This window comes from Haemorhous mexicanus, chromosome 5 (genome assembly GCF_027477595.1).
Source record: "Haemorhous mexicanus isolate bHaeMex1 chromosome 5, bHaeMex1.pri, whole genome shotgun sequence".
NCBI classification, from domain to species: Eukaryota; Metazoa; Chordata; class Aves; order Passeriformes; family Fringillidae; genus Haemorhous; species Haemorhous mexicanus.
Window position 1 is genome coordinate 67785632 of NC_082345.1, and position 19089 is coordinate 67804720.

General features: G+C 39.9%; 1 protein-coding gene across 4 annotated transcripts in view; it reads right to left on the reverse strand.

The window, feature by feature from the left end:
• Nucleotides 1-19089, reverse strand: part of SEMA3D (semaphorin 3D) — a 133068-nt gene that overhangs the window by 44970 nt on the left and 69009 nt on the right. For all 4 annotated transcript variants that reach the window (XM_059847458.1, XM_059847456.1, XM_059847455.1 and 1 more), the window contains 4 exons: nucleotides 17969-18088; nucleotides 13555-13648; nucleotides 10180-10308; nucleotides 3671-3813 (listed from right to left, as the gene is read on the reverse strand). In XM_059847458.1, the coding sequence (XP_059703441.1) occupies nucleotides 3671-3813; nucleotides 10180-10308; nucleotides 13555-13648; nucleotides 17969-18088 (486 nt within the window). The remainder of the gene's footprint in view (nucleotides 1-3670; nucleotides 3814-10179; nucleotides 10309-13554; nucleotides 13649-17968; nucleotides 18089-19089) is intronic.

Below are 19089 nucleotides of genomic sequence, written 5' to 3' on the forward strand. Positions count from 1 at the left end.
GGGAAAACATCAGGGGCTGGAGTCTGATTTCTTGGCAGTTGAGGTCTCGGAAACCAGCCTCTAAGACTGCAAGCTTTAACTTTTGCAATACATCACCAAAACCATTAAAGAGAAGCTTGTAACACAGCAAATGCAAACCGCTGTAATAATAAACAGGATTTTCAAACTGCAGCAGAGAGACTACTGCTTTTGGCTAATTTCCACTTCATTCCAATAGGATGAGGTTGTAACTATGAAAAGATGTGTTTCTATATAGATAACAAACAAACAAAAGCTCCAACAACTTTCCTCCCTCTTCAAAACTTTTTCTGTGACTCCTCTATGTTAGATTTTTATTTCTCTCTTTATTTGAGTGGGGAAAATAAGAGGGAAAACTGAGCCTTTTCTAGGGCTACACTTGCACATATATGAGGTGGTCAATAAATAGAATTAGAATTCTACCATCATTTAGCAGTGAATATGTACAGAAATGCAGCTGACTTGCTACTGGACTGCATAGGGCACAGTGCATGGATGCTGAAATTGTATTTTTTTTCAAAATCTTCCTCAATGTCTAATGATTGTGTCCTGTCTTTATCTGATACAAAGTGGTTCAGCATTGTGGGCTTGAAGATAGTGTAGCTGTAAAAGCTTATGCCTGTGTTTCTAGAAATAGGAATAAGGGGATCCATGCTCCTAAGAAGTCAAGGTTGGTGTGATCAATTAATATACATATGTCTAACTGCATGCATTTTAACAAATAAATAAATTTTGCTGGCTAAAATAATACTTTTTCCTTTTGGTTATGGCCTTAGATGAAAAGAAAACCAATAACCTCAAACACTGCATTTTATGTAAGTATGAATGCACCAGAAATAGGATCAGGTATTGCAGATAGGGCAATGACACTTTTTCTGCCTTGCTCAAACCAAAAACAGGAAATGCCATTTGCCATGATAAATGACACAACTGGTTCTGAAAGTGACTGTTGAAAGCAGCTGCTCCCCAGTGCCAGTGACACAGAAGAGATGATGTAAAGCTGAGTGAGGCTGTGCAGAGCTGCAGCGGCTGCGCTCTTGCAGCACAGGCTGCAGGGCACGGGGTGCAGATGCTCTGCTGAACAGGACAAGTGACAGCTGCTGGACTCTGGGCAAAGAGCTGCCAGCAAGAGCACGGCAGTCTTCTGGGTCTGAAAGTAACTGGGAAAGGGAAATGCTTTCCAGAGATTTTCCCTAAGGGAGGGGATCACTGAGAGACCATATTGTTGAACCCTTGGAAATTAGCCAAAGAATAGGCTGCATTGACTAAGCTTCTTACTAAAAACAAAGCCTGTTCTAATTTCAGCATGTGTTTCTGGCATTAATGGACAGAAGCCCTAAGGCATGGCAAGGTAGAGAGCAATCAAGTTCCAGTAGAAAAAAAACTGTGTTTACACCAAGCAAACTACTTCAGAAGCTGCTGAGCTCCTCCCAAATACTATTATTCTCTGCTTAACAGGGAAAGAAGGCAAAGGCTTAACTTTGTGCAGTACAGACCACATTAATGAGACAGTGCAATTAGAAATTGTTGTTATCAATTGTTGAAATCAAAGGCATTGCTCCCATGTCAGAGACAATTAAGCACAGCAGATGTTTCATACCACAGCACAGATCCAAAATATCTTATCCATTAACAGAGAAATCTATTTGCATATTTAATTTATATCAAATACCTATAATAATTCTATTTTTATTATAAAAATTAGAAATATGGTTTTTAATTTGTTGTTAATTAAGAGAAATATAAAAAAAGCAGGAGTCTGGATTATTAAGTGAATTCTGCAACCAATGCTCAATAAATAAAGAAGACAGTGTAGAACTATTAATAATAATCACCTTGCTTATCAGTTTTCAGTGTTTTGGTTTGACTACTAAAAATAAAATTCACTACATTTTTCCCATTAACATGATTACTCTACAAATTCATTCTCATTTGAGGTATGATTATACACAGTCATTAGGATTTCCTTACAATACATTTGCTTTTATTATGATAGCTTATCTCCCTTTTTCTCTAGGTAAAGGATGCTGGTTTTCTCTAGCCAATATATCTTAGTTTACTACACTCTCTCATGTGCCCTGGCTTGAAAATGTTGTCTATCAATTTCTCCTAATGCATTAAGTGCTCTCTCATAATCAGCAAATGCCATGTCTAGCAGCAAATCATAAATGTTTGCATTTCCACTCTGTCATTAATCACTCTGCTGTGAAATACCCAACTAAAGATTATCCATTCTTTCGTCTGGCTAAAAACCTACTAGAGAACTGATTTATGAATGAATGTTTTGTTATCTTAACACTTTAGGTCAAGGACAGAAGTGTGAAATGGCTGTGGCACTGAAATCTCAGTTGGAGATGGGAGTTTGCTGCACTGCAGGGAAGCTGTAGATGTATACATCCATACACTTGTCCACTCTTTGTTTTTAGTGTGTGTCCATAGCTAAATGAGTGCTCTTCTCCCACACACTGCATGGTCACACTGCTCAGAAACTGCAAGTCAGTTAAAACTTCTGAACAAAATCATAGAAATGCACCTGCTTGCATGACTTCTGTGGTGCAGCTGATACCTAATTTATCATGAGATAAACATTTGCTCAAAGCTTAGGGTTACTATGTTACTAATATGAAGGCAGCTTTCAAGTTCCATTATTCTGATTTTTACCAGTGACTCCTGATGATCCAAGGACAGGATGGAAGTACTTTTACTAACTACTTCTGTTAGTACAGAATAGAGGGACAGAATGTCCTAGGGGACAAGGGACGGGATAGAGTGTGCATTTGACACAGAAGTCTACAAACCCCCCTGCCCCTGGGGAGACCTCAGTAAAACCATCAGGCTGCTAAACAGCAAACTACACTGACTGCTGTCTTCATGTGCAGAATGATGTTTTTCTCCTCATCTTTTGAGGAGGATTCTACCCATGACAAAGATGCTTGTCCAAAAAGACTGAAGCTCATGAAAGCCTAAGTCTGTATATACCATTGAGGCACAAATCTTTCATAAAGAGCAAACCCAAGCAGAATGAAGGAGAAAGTGAAGGAGTAATTCATTCAAAGGAGGTCAGGGCATCAGCCAGATAACTTTTTACATCGCAGGAGACCCAGAGCCTCATTCCTCCTGGTCAATGGGTCAAGGATTGCTCTTCTTCCAAGGGAGGAAACATCCAGGCAGATGTGGGTGTATCTCAGAAACTGCATACTTCCTTAGCCTCCCTTCACCCCAGTGGGTTATCAGGAATGTGCAGAAACAAATGACTGACCCCAGCTCTCAGCAATGCCCAGGAATGGCTTTGTATGTCCATGCATCAATGGGCACTTTCCACAAAACCCCAAATACCTTGCCACTGTGTACTCTTCGACTCATCTACCCTCACTGGAAGCCCATGAAACAAAGCGTGACATTGTTGCACTGAAGGTCAATACTTTACTGTTTGGACACGGCACTGAAATTTATAATCCTATTAGCTTTTTAAAAGAGGTGCATGGTCAATATCAAGTCTTTTTTTTTTGCCAAGTAAATTTCAGATGACATTAGTAATCAATGTTCAGAAAAATTACTACAGTGGCTCATTGGGTAACAAAGGGGAAAACACATTTCTCATAGAAATAAAACAAACTTGCTTAATTTTTATCAAAAAGATAAGAGTCCTCACCTTACAAACTCTCCCAACTCTGGAAAGGATTGTCTTGTCAGATGTGCCGCTATCTTGTGATATTTCTCGAAAAAAGAAGTAGATTTTATCATCATCTGGGTTATAAGTATCTGGGATAGGAAAAGTTCCAATGAATTTCGCTCCTGGAAATTAAAAGAAAAAGGGGGTTAAAAATCTGAAGAAATGCCTTAGTACTTGCTGTTAAACTCTGCGTTTATGTTACATCTTTCAGTGAAATAAAAATATTATATAGATATGCAGCAACAAGTTTTTTACTAACTCCAAGGGAAAACCACCATGGAGTCTGAAGTATTTACTCTTAGGCTGATGTTTTTGTGTGTAGGTCTTACTATGACTTGCAAAAGTATGCAGCACTGGTTATCATTCTCTGCTTGGAAACAGAGTAAATCTCTGTACAAAGTATTGCCTACACAAATCTGCTTTACTGCCATTGCCACAAAAATGAAGCTAAGTAGATTTTCTGAAATCACCTGGTAGAATTTAAATTAATTTAATTACTCATGGCAGCAGTTATGAATACAGAAATACACTACTGTTTACTAGAGATAGCTTAGAAAGGAATGTTTCCCACATATCTGTGATATAGCAATCCTACTGACTAAATCTACCAAATCTGTGGAGTTTTTAACTTTTTTTTTTTTGTCAGGGACTAAATGTGTGAGATGGTATTTTTTGTTTGGATTTAGATTTTAATAGTTCTTATTTGTATTACAGTCTCACAAACTATGAGTTCTGTAGTACTTCATTTTAACAACCTAAAAAATGGAGCCGAATCTCTCTCTCTATGAGGCTTTTTAAGGATAAACTATTTAATTAAGAAATGATACTTAAATTATTTTTACTTTTAGCTCAACAACTAACTATCTGTAGTTTGTAGTGTGGACTTTCTTATTTATTTATACAATATCACCCAAACCCAGGAAGAAGAAGGTGAAGAAGAAGGACTAGCATCTGCTTTAAAACCTCTATGTTGTTTTATATATATTACTATTTCTAAAGCTTTAAATTCTAAGTTTTTTACTATGTGATATTGCACACTTCTATTCAAACTATACACTGATAATCTTAGTTTTTATCATCTCATTTTGGAAATTTAATCTACAGCCTGAGGTCAAATGTAGTGTTTGCTTGGAGGACAGTGTTTGTCAGTACAGAAATGTCTAAAATTGTCAGTAACCAGGGTTCCAACACAAATCCAACACAGTGACATGCTGGGATTCCCCAGTTACCACAGCAAACTCCAAAACTGGTTGGTCACTCTTAAGGACTCAGCTCCCTGTGCTTGAAAACAGACTGGCTATATCAATGTAATGGTTTGCTTGGGTTATTTAAAACTGCTTTTTGCAAAAAAATGCCTTGTTGTGGCATGCTGGGCCATTGCATTATTCCTGGCCTCCTCCAAGGAAAACGCGGGTGTCTGCCTGCATCTTGCAGGCATGTTTCCTGGGCCAAGATGTTCCTCACTGCTCCCAAGCCCCTCATCCATGGCCTCCAATCCTGCTCTACCTGCTCACTAGTTGAGAGCTTTTGTTATCTGTGTTGGGGTTTCTTGTTTGTTTGTTTTACTTGTAATTTTGCACTAAAATCAGAAACTGAAGCAACTCCAGGGTCCATGACTGCAGCAGAGCAGCCAACAACCCTGCCTTGCACAAGTGAACCAGCTACTTGGGGCAGTGATTTTTAAGACATTCCCCAGGGTGCTGCAATAGATGAGCTCTTCTGAGGGTACTTGGATCAATGGTGTTTTTCTTTAAACAGAAGTGGCTATACAAATACAGTGCAAAGAGACCCTTGACTCTAAATACATTCTTTCAGCAATAAAATACACAGTCTTTGTCCCCCAGTATCAGGTAGGCTGCAGTAGAAAGCAGTAAGGAGGGTGGTGTAAGAGTGCAGAGCAAACAGAGCACACTGTTTATATGGGGGAATACTATTATCAGCTTTCAATATATCTTCATGCCTTTGTCCTTTTCATAATGATTGTTACTTTATATTAGCCTCGAGGAATTTTCACCATGAACTTCACAGTACACATAGAACAAAAAGGGAGTCCTTGATTCAAAAGTTTGCAGTCTGAGACAAAGGGCCTGAGACAAAATGGGATGTGTTTAAGTGCTCAGTGTGCACCTTTGTGACAGAAGAGTAAATTTATGGGTGAAAATAGTCACAGTGCTGCTTCCATTTAAAACCTTTCTGACACTAGAGAATGGTGTCAGCAGAAAAAATGAAACGATGCAGGCATCAAGATCTATAAATTTAAGTTAGGATTTCAAAATGAGCTTGAGGAAAATATTCCATTACCCCTCAGGGCCTGTAAGGCTACTTTGAAGATTAGATCTCTAGGCATGAATAAATACATAAATATGCTTCTAGTATGGTTTCTTAAATATGTGGTTAGCAAAACAGCCATTTAAAGAGAAAACCTGTGAAATTCTTCTATTCCATGTTTTTGAAAGTCACATCCTTTTTTTTTCTTAATCCACATTCACAAAACAAAACACTGAATGTAGGGGGGTGGAAGATTAAACTTCATTGCTTTCCTTGGAAAGCCAAATGCAAAAATAAATGTCTCAATACCAATTCCTGGAACAGATTTAGAAGAATCTCTAACGAATTAAAGGAACACCAATATTTAACAATTTTAAATCACAACTGAAAACACCGAAATTGACAGTTAAATTAGAACAGAAATACATTGTAAAAGATATGAAGTGAAAATAATTAAATGGAAGAGATTATGATCTCAAAAGCACATAATGTTTTGTAATTGAGATCTTTGTCTCATCTTTTCTAACCCATCTATCCAACAAATAAAAGTGCACTTAAACTAACTGTGAATTAGGCTTTTGGATTCTTTTCATGGGAGAAAAAACTAACTATGATGATTTTAAACTACTGATTGTTTTCCCACAGACAGAGCTATCCCCCCCCACTATTTGCTTCAGCAGAAGATGTTCCCACATATTAAGTTCATGGCTAAATTGTATGTAACCAGCCTGAGGGTTAATGGCTTCATGAGCTCTGGCAAAAGATGGTTCATGTGTTGCTTGTGCTTTTTTTCATGTAGTTTGATAGGAAAAGCTGTTACAGCTGGTTCTTCACTGCTGGGGTGGCTGCTGGTTACCTGCTGGCCATCACCCCCTTCTGAAACCAGCAGTGACTTTTGGCAGTGTAACCCATGGAGAACTTAGGCTCAGAAAAATAGAACCACAAAGCAGTGGCTGTCCCAGGACGCAAAGAAATGAAAAAGCAACCCGGAACAGTGGGAAGCAGCACCTCTGTGTAACTGGGTTGCCAGAAATACATGGCATGACAGAATACAAAGACAGTGCTTACCTCATTTACCATAACCACCTAGAAGTCAGGCTCCTAACCCATTCTCAGCCAGGTCCTCTCTCAGGGAGGGACAAAGTGACAATGAATAATCCTATTTTAAGACAGATTCCTACAATAGGCGGGGTGAGTCACCCTCTGGAAGTGTCACCTCGCTCAGTAAATTACAGAGGCAAGCAAAAGGACTGAGCTCAGACAGGATGCTAGCTTTTGCCTTTTAGAGCTAAGGGAGCTGAATCCCATCCAAAGTTTGCAGGATATAAAGAACTCATTGCCTCCAAGACTTTGCCCTGGAAAAGGCAACTAAATTGCTATGAAAAAAGTGAAAAGGAAAAAAAAAGAGATGAATGCAGTTCAAGGAAACCCTCGTTCCAGCTATGGCCTTCTCTTCCTACGAAGGAGGGAGGAATGTGCAGCTGCTCAGAGGATGCCTGTGTGCAGGGCTGGTGGGGTGCTCTCTGCCCACGGGGCTGGCACGGGGCAGACTGGGTTCCAGTGGGTGGCTTTGCCATCCGGAGAGGGGCCACCAGCCCCACGTGCCTTGTCCCGGGTGAGACAGCTCCAGTGAGCAGCTGTGGGAATGCCTGAGAGCCCAGCCCTGCTCCCCTCTGCTCCAGTGCCACCCTTGCGGGAGGATGAGCACGTGTGAGCCTGAGTCATGGGAAAGATTAGCTGCCTTCCTCCTTCCCCCTCCGTGGAGCTGCTATTCAGCCACTGAGATTAGGACATGTCTTAATTAGCCAAGACAGAGATGCCCTGCAAGGAACTGGAAGGTATCCCACGCATTTTTCCCTCATGCTTTGTCTTTACCTCCCTTCCCTCAGGGAAGGATAATTTTGTTTCCAGAAACAGAATAAGACTAAACTTTAAAAATATTGAGGTGCATTATAGCAAAACTTCCTTGGCCCTCTAGAAGAAAACAAGCTGTACATTTTATGCTTATCCTAAGAAAAACATGAGTCATGCATGGTAATAATTTATTTCCAATTGTACAATTATCTAAGTATGTACAACTTTTACTGGAGGTCTAACACATGCTTAGTAAATGGGCAGTAGAATCAGGGAAGAGAGGATTTACATGAGAGGGGAGTTTTAAATCTGAAATCAAGTAAATATTTTCTTTATACCAATATTGGGTGAAAGCACAGAAGTATGTAATTGGTAACATTACACAATAAACTAGAAATATATTGGCCACCCCATGGCTTATTGCAGAAATGATGCCGTCATTTCAAGTTGCACTTACTTAAAAGGACTGTTTCAAAATATTAAAAGCACCTAGTTTATGTCTATGCCTCTTAGTATAACACTGAATGGATTGTATTTGTGAAGTCTTAGACAGAATTGTGGCTGTAGGGTTTTATATGGCTGGAAACAAGGTAAACCTGAAGAATATATAGGGTCTTCAGTGTTTATATAGTGTGGGGCAATTTTCACCTCACAGTCTAGCACACTAAAGCTGTTTTTCAGACCCAGACATATTAATAAACTGTTCTCCTTAGAAAAGTTTCACAAATACAGATGCTTTAAGTGAAAACAGAATAACGTGAATCAATCTAAATGAGAGGGGAAAGGCAGACACCTGCCCACTAAAACATTTAAACATTTCTCAAAACTACAGTTTATTCTATTTTCTTGTACTGTTCCCTTGCCTCAAACTGCTCATGAAGAAACAATAATAAGAGAAAGAAATGTTTGGAAATGTATTTTTAAGCTACAAGTTCTTTTGGACTGGCAACTGAACCCTGTAATGCTCATCAATGTGGATCTATACTAATGATTGCACCAGATGCTCCTCAGGGCCAAACCACAGTAAACCTTTGTTTTTACCTTATTACTGCATCCCTTAGGAAAGCAGCTACCCAGCCACCTTTCCATGCTGAGCATCTGCAGGCCATCAGTGATAAAACTGGATATGCAGTTGCATGGCTAACTAGAATTAGAGAACTGATTGCTGGAAGGACCCATCATGGTCCGTATCAGAGTCCATTTCTGCTCTGCACTGCACAAGAGGTGTGTGGAAACGACAGATGAGAGAGGAGAGGTGGGATAAGAAAGATTTTCAGCACAGGAAATGAAAGTGGGATAGGTCAGCAGAGTGAGATTCTTCAATCTCCTATTTGGAAAGGTAAACATGACTTGTAAGTGGCTTTTTCTTTTTCTCCTTATCTCACAGCAGAAATCCTGGGGTTATGGAGTTGTATCTAGATAGAAATTTAAGGCAACAATACAGAAGAAGGAAGGGAAGGTATAGGGAAAAATTATTAAGAAAAAAAAAAAGAACATTTCCTCTTGTTGAGGTCTCAAAGAGTTAAGAGGCAAAATTATCCTTTTTAGAAGTTGTCTGCTGGGAAGACAACTTAACCCTGTGGTCAGCAGGCCCTGGCCTTACAATGTACCCATAATAGTCACACAGGCATCCTGAGCCAGGGCCAGTGTTGCCACATCTTTAAAGACAGTTGACAACTAAAAGGGGGATGCTTTAATTGAGCAGGGTTAGCTTGTGAGTGAAGTTTTCCATGTTACACTGTGTGTGGTTTGAGACTGGCTGGGTGCAAATGCAGCCAGTTTTTTAGAGGGTTTACTAGCTCACAGTGTTTTTTAACGGGCAAGAAAAAGCACTGTTTTGCTTGGGAAGCTATTTTAGTGTGCCCTTAGTGGTTTTAAAATGATCCTCACAGCAACAAAGGGTATTTTTCCCCCTAAAAAAGGAAAAGAAAAAAAAAAAAGACTTTCTACCAAAAAATGTGGGATTTCTAGTCTGTCGTTTCAACACACTATACAGAACAGCTTCTAACAAGTGATTGGAAAATACAGTTTAAAAAATGATACTGACCAGACTGGATATAGAAGCATTTCAGTCATGATATTATTTCAATTGTAGGATTATACACAGATATACACATCAAAGACGGAAACTGTGATTAAGTCTTCTGCTCCCACTCTTCCCTTAATTAGCATTTTCACCTCTGTGACTTTTCTCAAGTGCATTTCTGTTCCACTGAGCTCTGTAAAAAAAGCCTACGTAATCCAAAGCCCCCATGATACAATATCTATATTTATAGTTACTGGACATATATTTATATAAGGAAGGAGCAGTTAACTTCAGAGGCAGGGACAATGCAAATGACAACAGCATATGTTTGGGATCTTACCAGTAAGCCAGTAATGTTCAGAAATGTCAGTTCTGATGTAATGGTGGTCGTGAGAAGGGCCCAGAGAACGTGTCAGAGCAGTGTCTTTGCCAAGGAAATCAGAAGCTGTTCCAGCATAAAGATACTCATCTGCAAATGAAAAAGAAATAGGGTTCCTACAGCTGTGGCCTAAAAAAAATTACAACAATTTACATTTTGTTGGGTGAACAACACCTGCGTTTAATTGGTCTATAAACTAATTTAATGCTTTAAAATATTATTGGGTCATATTTTAATGGGGTTTTTTGTTCTGTGAATTTATTTACATTTAAATGAGGGTGATATTTGTAATTATATGTCTGAGAAGTAACACAATCAACGTCTAATTTTCAGATCTTCCAGGCACTCAGGAAAGTAAATTTCGCAGGCTTTAATGGGAATTGGGCTCTTAAGGGTATAAAGGTCTATTTAATCTGAACACCCTGTCCCAGGCACCTGGGAGCCACAGTGAGGGCATGGCCACCTCCAGCTACTCTTGTGTGCCATGTCCCCGATGGCTTTGCTGCTCCTGAGCCAGAAAAACAGGATGGATGCTTCTCCACTGGAATGCTGCAGCCTGGCCCATTCCTGGAGCAAGGATCCCCATCCAACACTTAATTCACAAAGAGGAATTCAGGCACAAATTCAGGGAATTTGTGTAAATGGCAGCAATATGGCTACAGACACAAATCATCATCATTTTAACACAGAGTGGTCTCCTTGAAATAAATGAAACATTTTGCTTGAATAAGGCAGCCAGAATCTGCCTCACAAGGACACTACATCTGTAATACAGTGCCCTGAGCTTGCTGCAATTGCAGTCACTATTTGCTCTTCTGCCCCTTTTGTGGGCAATGAAAATGCTAAGAAATGCACAATATTTTCTGTTTCCCTTCAGATCTCAGTACTTTTCAAAAAGAAGAAAAGAAACAGTATCACTGTAAACCTTTTTTTGTTTTTTATCATACAGTGCATTTTAAAATACTCCTTTTTTTGTAAAATAACAAGTTTTACTTGTTGGAGAGGTTTTTTTTTTTTGTTTTATTTTGTTTAATGACCTGCAGAACTAAATCTCTTATTCATAAAAACAAAAAAAGTTCATGTTCACAAATTATAATTTTATAAAAAGCTATATGATACATAAAAAATCCCCTTCCAAAAGTTCCTCATCCAGGTTTTCTGATACTCCTGGGTTGAAACATTTCACAAGATCTTTTAGAGAGAAGCCTTTGTTGAGTGTGAATGCAGAATAAATACCATTCAACACTATGTTTGTGCTTTCATTTGAGAAAGATGTAAATGCACTTAAAAAAATAAGATCAAGGGGGGGAAAAAAATCAACAAACCAACCCACAACCCATGATCCACAAGCACTTTATTTGTCCAAAAAAGATCTATCATCTTTCTTTTAACCTCATTATTATTGTTACTTCTGTATTATTTCCATGGCAGTTGTGGAAAGCACATCTTTCAGACAGCGTGTTGCCTTTGTAAAGAAACAACAGTGCATTCTGAAAGGTATTTGTCATAATGAGGGATGGGCAGGGTAATTGGTGTTTGCTAAGTGACAGGCACTTGGTGATCGATACATCTGAAGGGCCAACAGAAATTCTCCATCCTTGCTTAGGCTCTGCTGACAAGGCATTTTCAGCACTTCTCTCAGCATTTGGTATCTCTCATTCCAAACTCCTATTGCATCCTGAACAGTTTTGGTGAGTGGTAGTTTGTGAGGATGGATGATGAGCAGGCGATTTTTCAGTCAAAAAACTAGTTTTTCAAATTTATCTATGGGTCTACTTGAAGTGATATGTCATGTATACTCAGATTACTTATTTCTACAAAGATTGAAAATTACTCAGTTGCATTAACTTACATATATGAGTGAAAATATAGTTAGATATTACTTAGCTCATAATGTATAACTGAATAAAAAGTGTTCTCTGAAGGATATAAGTAATCTTTACTGCCATTTGGCAGATAAATAAAAGTAGATGGAGAGAAGTGACATGCCAAGGTTACTCTGCTCATTAATGGCAGAGATGGGAAATGATCTCACCTGAGATCCAGAGCAGCATCTTACCCATGAACTGTACTGCTCTCCTAGTTGACTTGGGAATAAGGTTAGCATCCAAAGAAAGACCAAAACCATATTCTCTGGTCAGGCCTGTAACTCTTTACAGTGCTCCTTGCACATTACTGTGAAGCACTTGACACCAGCAAGTCAAAAAAGGGGTACTAGAATACCCTGACCATTAATTTTATCTCGTTAAAAAGTTGTTATGCAGCAAAGTTCATGTCTTAGCTGGCTAAAAGACAGCAGCCTCTTCATTTCACAAGATTTAATAGAACAGTCAAAGCACAAGAGTGCTACTGAAATTAGGCAATGTTGTAATAAATCACAGAGTTCTACTGCTTGCATTAAAAAAAAAGTAAAAGAAAAAAAGTTAAAGTTTCTGAAACCCCATTTTAAAAATAGACTTCATGGTTATTAAAGAGTACTAGGGGTCTCTGAGAAGAATAAGCACAGGCTTTAATCTATTGTTTTTAATAAAGGAAGTCCTGCCCCATCTGTGGGGTCAGAATCACAAATCATCTATCTTATTATCTGAGAATAAAGACTGAACATTAGTCATATTCTTTTTATAACACAGAGTGACCGATACTTCAAAGCACTGTCACCACTGCTCTTTGGCTGTAAATGAAAACGTCATGGTGCTTCACTCTTATCTTGTATTCATATGCTCGACGGACAAGTTAAATGAAAATTGTCCAAAGCTATGAACCAAACCATGACAAAAGTAGCTCTTATAGTGATTTGAAAACCAGAGGTCAAGCTGACATTCCTTGGCCCCAAATGTCAGACCACACAGTGCTGCGATGCACGCAGCAGGCAGAGAGCACTATCTGCTCCTCAGCTCCCGGCTTCAGAAGTGGCTACTCGAGTAAATAGAAACCTCAGAAACGTATTTATGGAAATAGTGCATGTCAGCAGACTTCAAAGGGCAGAACATATTGATAATTGCAGAAAGAGGCCCACAAAGGCTTCAAACACTCTCTATCCATGTGGGTTTTTTTGTTGTCCTCTAAAAGGAGCAATGACTGGGGTGAGGGTGAAACCGCCTTCCTGCCCAGCTGACAGAGGCTTCACTGCCGTTCCAATACCTCTGTTTGTACTGCTGCCCTTCCAGCTCTCTGGTGTCTGCAGCCTGAAAGCTTCCCCAGCTCTGAGAGCACAAACCAGCACTGCAAACATGACCAGTGCCAGAGGAGCTCCAGCAGTGGCATCTGCTGAGCCCCTGGGCTCATACAGAGCCATCGCAGGTCCCAGGGCAGCACCTGGCTCTGGTGGCTCCTTACCTGCCATCACCGAAGCAAACGGCTGCTGGGGATCGAAGGGGCACTTCAACCTGCCAGACTCCAGGTTCTGGGTGTCCAAACGGAACACCATCTCCTGAGAATAAACACAAATTCATTATCCTGGTGTGGCTACAGAGAAAAACTCACTTAGACAGCCTGTTCTGCTAGTGTACAAAGTGAAGGTGTGTTAGACCATGCAGCTGTCATCTCAGCATTGATGTTTACAGTCTGTGTCTGTTTCATATCTGGATTTTTTCACTCAGTGTTTTACTGTATCCTGGTCACTCTGTAGTGAAACACAAATCTTAGAAAAAAATACAATTATTTTCAGAAAATAAGAGGTGCATTGTTCATTTCTACTCCAATTAAACGCTGGATTGTACTTAAAAGGCACTGGCTTCTATTTGGGAAAGTGCTGATAGACTGTGTTGCAACAGGAGACCCTGAAGGGATTCTGGCTGACTCGGAAATTTCTCCAGGGATTGCTGAATAATGTTCACAACAGACACAGTTCAGACCCTTTTAAAATGAAAGCAGCATATGCTCTCTCTTATTATTTTTAACAAGGCTAAAGATACAAGAGATATCAGAATAGTTTCTTCCTTGCAGTTTCCAAATACAGTATGATTAATTCCTGGGCCACAGAACAAGAGCATAGAGGAAGATAAAGAATATAAGTTATTTAAAAATTATTGCCGATGTTTTCAGTGGGCAATCAACAACTCAATTCCTGTAGGCATTCATTTGAAGCTTTATTATAGTTTTGAATTGCCAGCAGGGGCTCTTTTACTTGCCCCTTTCAATGGTTTTCTGAAAGTACAGTTAACCTGAAATCCATAGAGTCCTGCTGAAGGCAAATTGATAGTTCAGAGGAGTAAAGTGAATTTTCTGCAGGTATGCGGACTTCAGAATTGTGCTGCCTTTAAAAGAGGGGAGATTTGCTACAGAAGTGCTTTTAACATATTTTTCTTTAACATGCTTTCCTATCTACAGCATATTTAAAATCCCACTAGTGCTCAGAAATCTGATCAATGTATTATAAAGACGAAAATTTAGAAGCTAGTTTAAAAAAAATCAAAACATCTCCATGACTTCAACAATTAAAAATGGGTAAAGTGATTTTAATTATTTTAATTATTCCATATGTCTGCCTTGCAAGAGGCCAGGAGAGTACAAATGACAAGCAAGTATGTCCAAAGATGGCCACATAGGATTAGACTTCACAACACATTAATTCAATTCATCCTTAATGCACATCAGATTGTAAATGACCAAACCTTTCTATGCTATTGAGGTGCCTTCTAAACTCTCTAGGCTCAGACGAAAAAAGCTCAGGATATTGAATAATTAAGCTCCTTAAGAGAAAAGAAAAATCAATTCCAATCTGGGAACATAAATTCAATTTCCTCCAGCAATCCTAGCTTGAAGGAAGCGGAATTTAATCATCAAAAAACTTGTTACCTTCCCAAACCTGTGGAATATCAGGCAAACCAAATTTTCAGGCTGCTAAAGTGCGCACAGCAAGGATAAAACTAAACTAAAAATTAGGGTGTTTTTTTTTTCCTGACAATGCTAGTGTCCCATTATTCTTTGTTCTAGGATGTGGAAGCCTGAGCAGCTCAGAGAACCCTTGCCTTATCACATGGGAAGAGGCTGTCTGCAAGCCCAGCAGTACTCAGGGGACCAAGGGAGTTACAGATCAACATCAAATATTTCAGACTTCACCCAGACAAACTAATGGACACTACCAGGCATTCACACAGAATTAACCTCCTGCTTTCACTTCAGGCAAAGCTTTCAAAGAAAAGAGCATCCCTTGGAGAGCTGTGGCTAACAGCATCAACCAGGCCAAGCCTCTTCTTCACCAGCCAAGAGAAGTTTTGGCAGCGACTCGAGCAATAACAAGAGGAGGACTTTAATCCCCTTTAATTGTGTGATCCCGTTGGGGATTTGTACTGCTTCAAAAGCAGTGGCTGCTGTGGTTTTGAGTCACCTGATCCACAGTGTTTTGCTCTCTGTTTTCACAGCACTGGCACTGGCCAGGAGAGCACTGTGCAGATCCACCAGCAGCTTTCAAAGGTCAGCAGAGCACTGCCTGGCTTCCCAGATTCCATGAGGCTATCTCAGGGCCTGGCTCTCCCAAGCACCCCACATCTTCCCGGGGAGGTTGTTAATTACCAAACACTCATTATCTGTTATTATAACCCAGAGACTAAATTTTTTTAAAAAATTTTTAAAAAGGTGAGGGACAGAAAGAAGAAAAATTCTAAGAGAATGGATTTCCTGGCTTCAGTTCCTACAAGGAGACATTTTCAACTGCCTGTCAAATTCATATCACTGTGCCTATCCTCAGCACCCTCCTGCCTTGTCACATTTATCTGGAGAGGCGGTGGAAGGATGATGGCTGAAGAGTGTTTGGGCCTCCAAGAAGGAAAGGGAAAATATGCCTGATGTCATTCAAGGCTGATAAGTCAGTAGAAGGCTGCAGAAGAGCTGCTCTGTCAGAAGAGGCAAGAGCAATGCTGAACACTGTCCAACCTACCCCTGCAGCTGAGCAACCAAGAGGAATGTGGGAGAGGCAGGACTGGGGGACAGTGAGGGGATTAGGAAATACAATACTAAGATTCTTCTTCCATTTCCTCTCACAAGGTAATTGGTCATGTCTAGCTGAGACAGACCCCTTGTCTAGACTGGCTGCCAGACTGAACAGTCAGACCAAATCCATAATTTCATAAGGTCTGGTGAAAACCTTCACAAATGAAGTAGATGAAATGAAGTAGGGCAATGATAGAGTGAATAAGGAATCTTGCTAATGACCCAGAGGTAAACCAGAGCCTTATTTATACTCTGGCTGAGAGCTGTTCTGGTCTATTCAGCTGTGTATTTGATCATTCAGCTAAGAAATCAGCATGATACAAGGGATCTAAAATTTCAGTTGCTTCAACTGGAATATTGAAAGTAGCAAAGCAAAGAAGTCTACAGAATTATTTCATTGTAAGTCAAATTATACACCATATACCAGACAACATCAGGAGCATTAATGGTTTATTAGGCAAAGGACACTACTGTGTAGGTTTCTCACAGCTTCAGTTTTCTGTTGCACAGGCAGCCCCTCTGGGTTGGTCATCCAACCCACAGATTGTGGGATACATAATGACAGATCTCAGTCTAGGCAAGCATTACTCCTTTCTTTTCCTTCCATGAGGATCTGCCCTTGATTTCACGTATCAGTGACATAACAAGGTAGAATAATTTTAAATGAAATAGGGTAGGCTTAGATTACATATTGGGAAGAAATTATTCCCTGTAAGGGTGGTGAGGCACCAGCAGGGATGAAAGAAGCTGTGGATGCTCCATCCCTGGAATTGTTCAAGGACAGGCTGGATTGAGCTTTGAGCAACGTCATCTGGTGAAAAGTGTCCCTGCAATTGGCAGGGGCATTGGAGTTGGGTGGTCTTTTAGAGCCCTTTCCACCCAAACTGTTCTGTGATTCTTATTCTTTTTCAGGTTAATCTATTTAGTAACTTTAGATGTAATTTCTTATATTCCAGAATTTTACCCAGCCTTGAAGAAAAGAGAAAGCTATTTCTATAGCAGCATAGGAAACCTGCACCACAGGCAATCAGCCAGACAGGTCACATCTCAACACTGTCTGAGAACAGTGCCAGTGGGATAAATATAGCCAAGGTGTGATACATACAGGAGTTAAAAAGGGACTTGTGTACTAAGTGGCTGCTTGACACAACACCAAAATTCTTCTGTTTTGGGGGTTAGGTCTCAAACATTTACCACTTAGGATAGAGATTTCTTTGTCACCAGCAAATGAAGACCAATCAGCTGCTAAACCAGCTCAGGAACATGCCACTAGTGATGGACGACAACTAACACCTCCTCAGCGACCAGACTGCAACACATTGCAAAGTCCTGAGACACTGTCCTTGCACTCAGGCACAGAGACCCTATTCAAAGTGTTCATTACTCTTAGGCACAAGGCATAGGAATCCTTCTGTGGGCCAAGGGAATACGTACATTAAAAGATAGAACTACAAGTTTCATCTTGAACTCTGAATGTATGTGCATAAGGAAAGTATGTGCAGAAATGACTTACTAGAAAGGAAGACATCTGGGTTAGATGTTCTCTCCACTTAGTTAATCACATGGAAGTGTCATTCCAAAGAACTTTGTGTATTAAGCCTGAGGAAAGTGCTTTGTTCAAAAGTGATATGCACATACCAAATGTGAGAACGAGAGTTCCCGACTGACCCGCAGAATCCACCATTTATCCTGTTATTTATGCAAGCTGCTGTCAGGTCATTTTTTACACACTCACATAGTATTTTCCAATCTATGATGAATGCTAAACAAGATGAGGGCTATTCCTTGACATGTCACCCTAGTGAGAATGTTAAATTACCTCTTTGTGAGTTCCAAGTTCAATGTATCCACAGAGAGGGTGAAATGCTCCTGTGCCACAGACATAAACATGGGTCCGGTTGTAAGGCTGAAGAACACGGATAAAATTGGCACATTCTGTCTGTTGGGAAAAGAAAGATAAAGCTTACTTTTTATATTTATTCTTCTTTTTCAAGTTATACATTCTACTAAGTTACAGCCATAGCACTGTTACACTTAAAACCACTGTAGCAGAGACTGTTTACAAAGTAGTTCAAAGCTGTGACAACTACAATTTGACAGTGGCTATCTACCAGGCAGTTCATCAATCAGACTTGCAAACCTAATTCTGCTGTAAGGCTTGCAGCCACAAGAAGCTGTGTGCTCACAGCACGGTTTGGAGTGTATCTGTTCAGCCTGTGCCGTAGCAAACAACACCTGCCAACAATAGGGCAGAGGTCACAGAGCCACTGGGTTTGTGTGGCTACCAGACCTTCTGCCTTTGCTTCCCAGCTCAGGGTGCTTTAACACCAAATATTGCATTATTAAAGAAACTGTGGTGGCCTGAAAGGCTTCAACACACTTTCAAAGGTATGCTTTGTCTCTGCACCAACCACATCTTACTGGTGACTTTATTTGGTCATTTCTGAGTCCAATGGGCTGTCCTGGCTCTAGCTGGGCTTGGTCCTTGCTGAGAAGCACAGGCAGCTGCTATCTGCTCCAAGGATGGTACATGGGCTGGAGGAAAAGGCTTGCTCTATCTTTCCCCAAAATGAAATTAATACAGAAACACAAAACAAGTACTTCAGAGGGAATACACAAGATCTGTTCATACTTTCTAGACACCACCCTACACCTAAGTGAGAGTCCAAAACAAATATTTCCCTCCCAGGACCCTTTCCTTCTTCTCTTAGTATAGAAATAGAACAGCACAAATCTTCCATATACACCAGTATAAGAATATTCCCAGGGCTCAGCAAAGGTGCTTAGGTTTTGACTGCTATAAATATAATGGTAGCAACAAGTTAGAATAAGAAGTTGAAATTCTTCAAGCAGAGAGCTGAGACTGTTTTGAGCAGGAATCTACCTTGGTAACCAATGTGCTGAACAGAAATTAAGAGATTTTTTTTGAGACAAAATGAG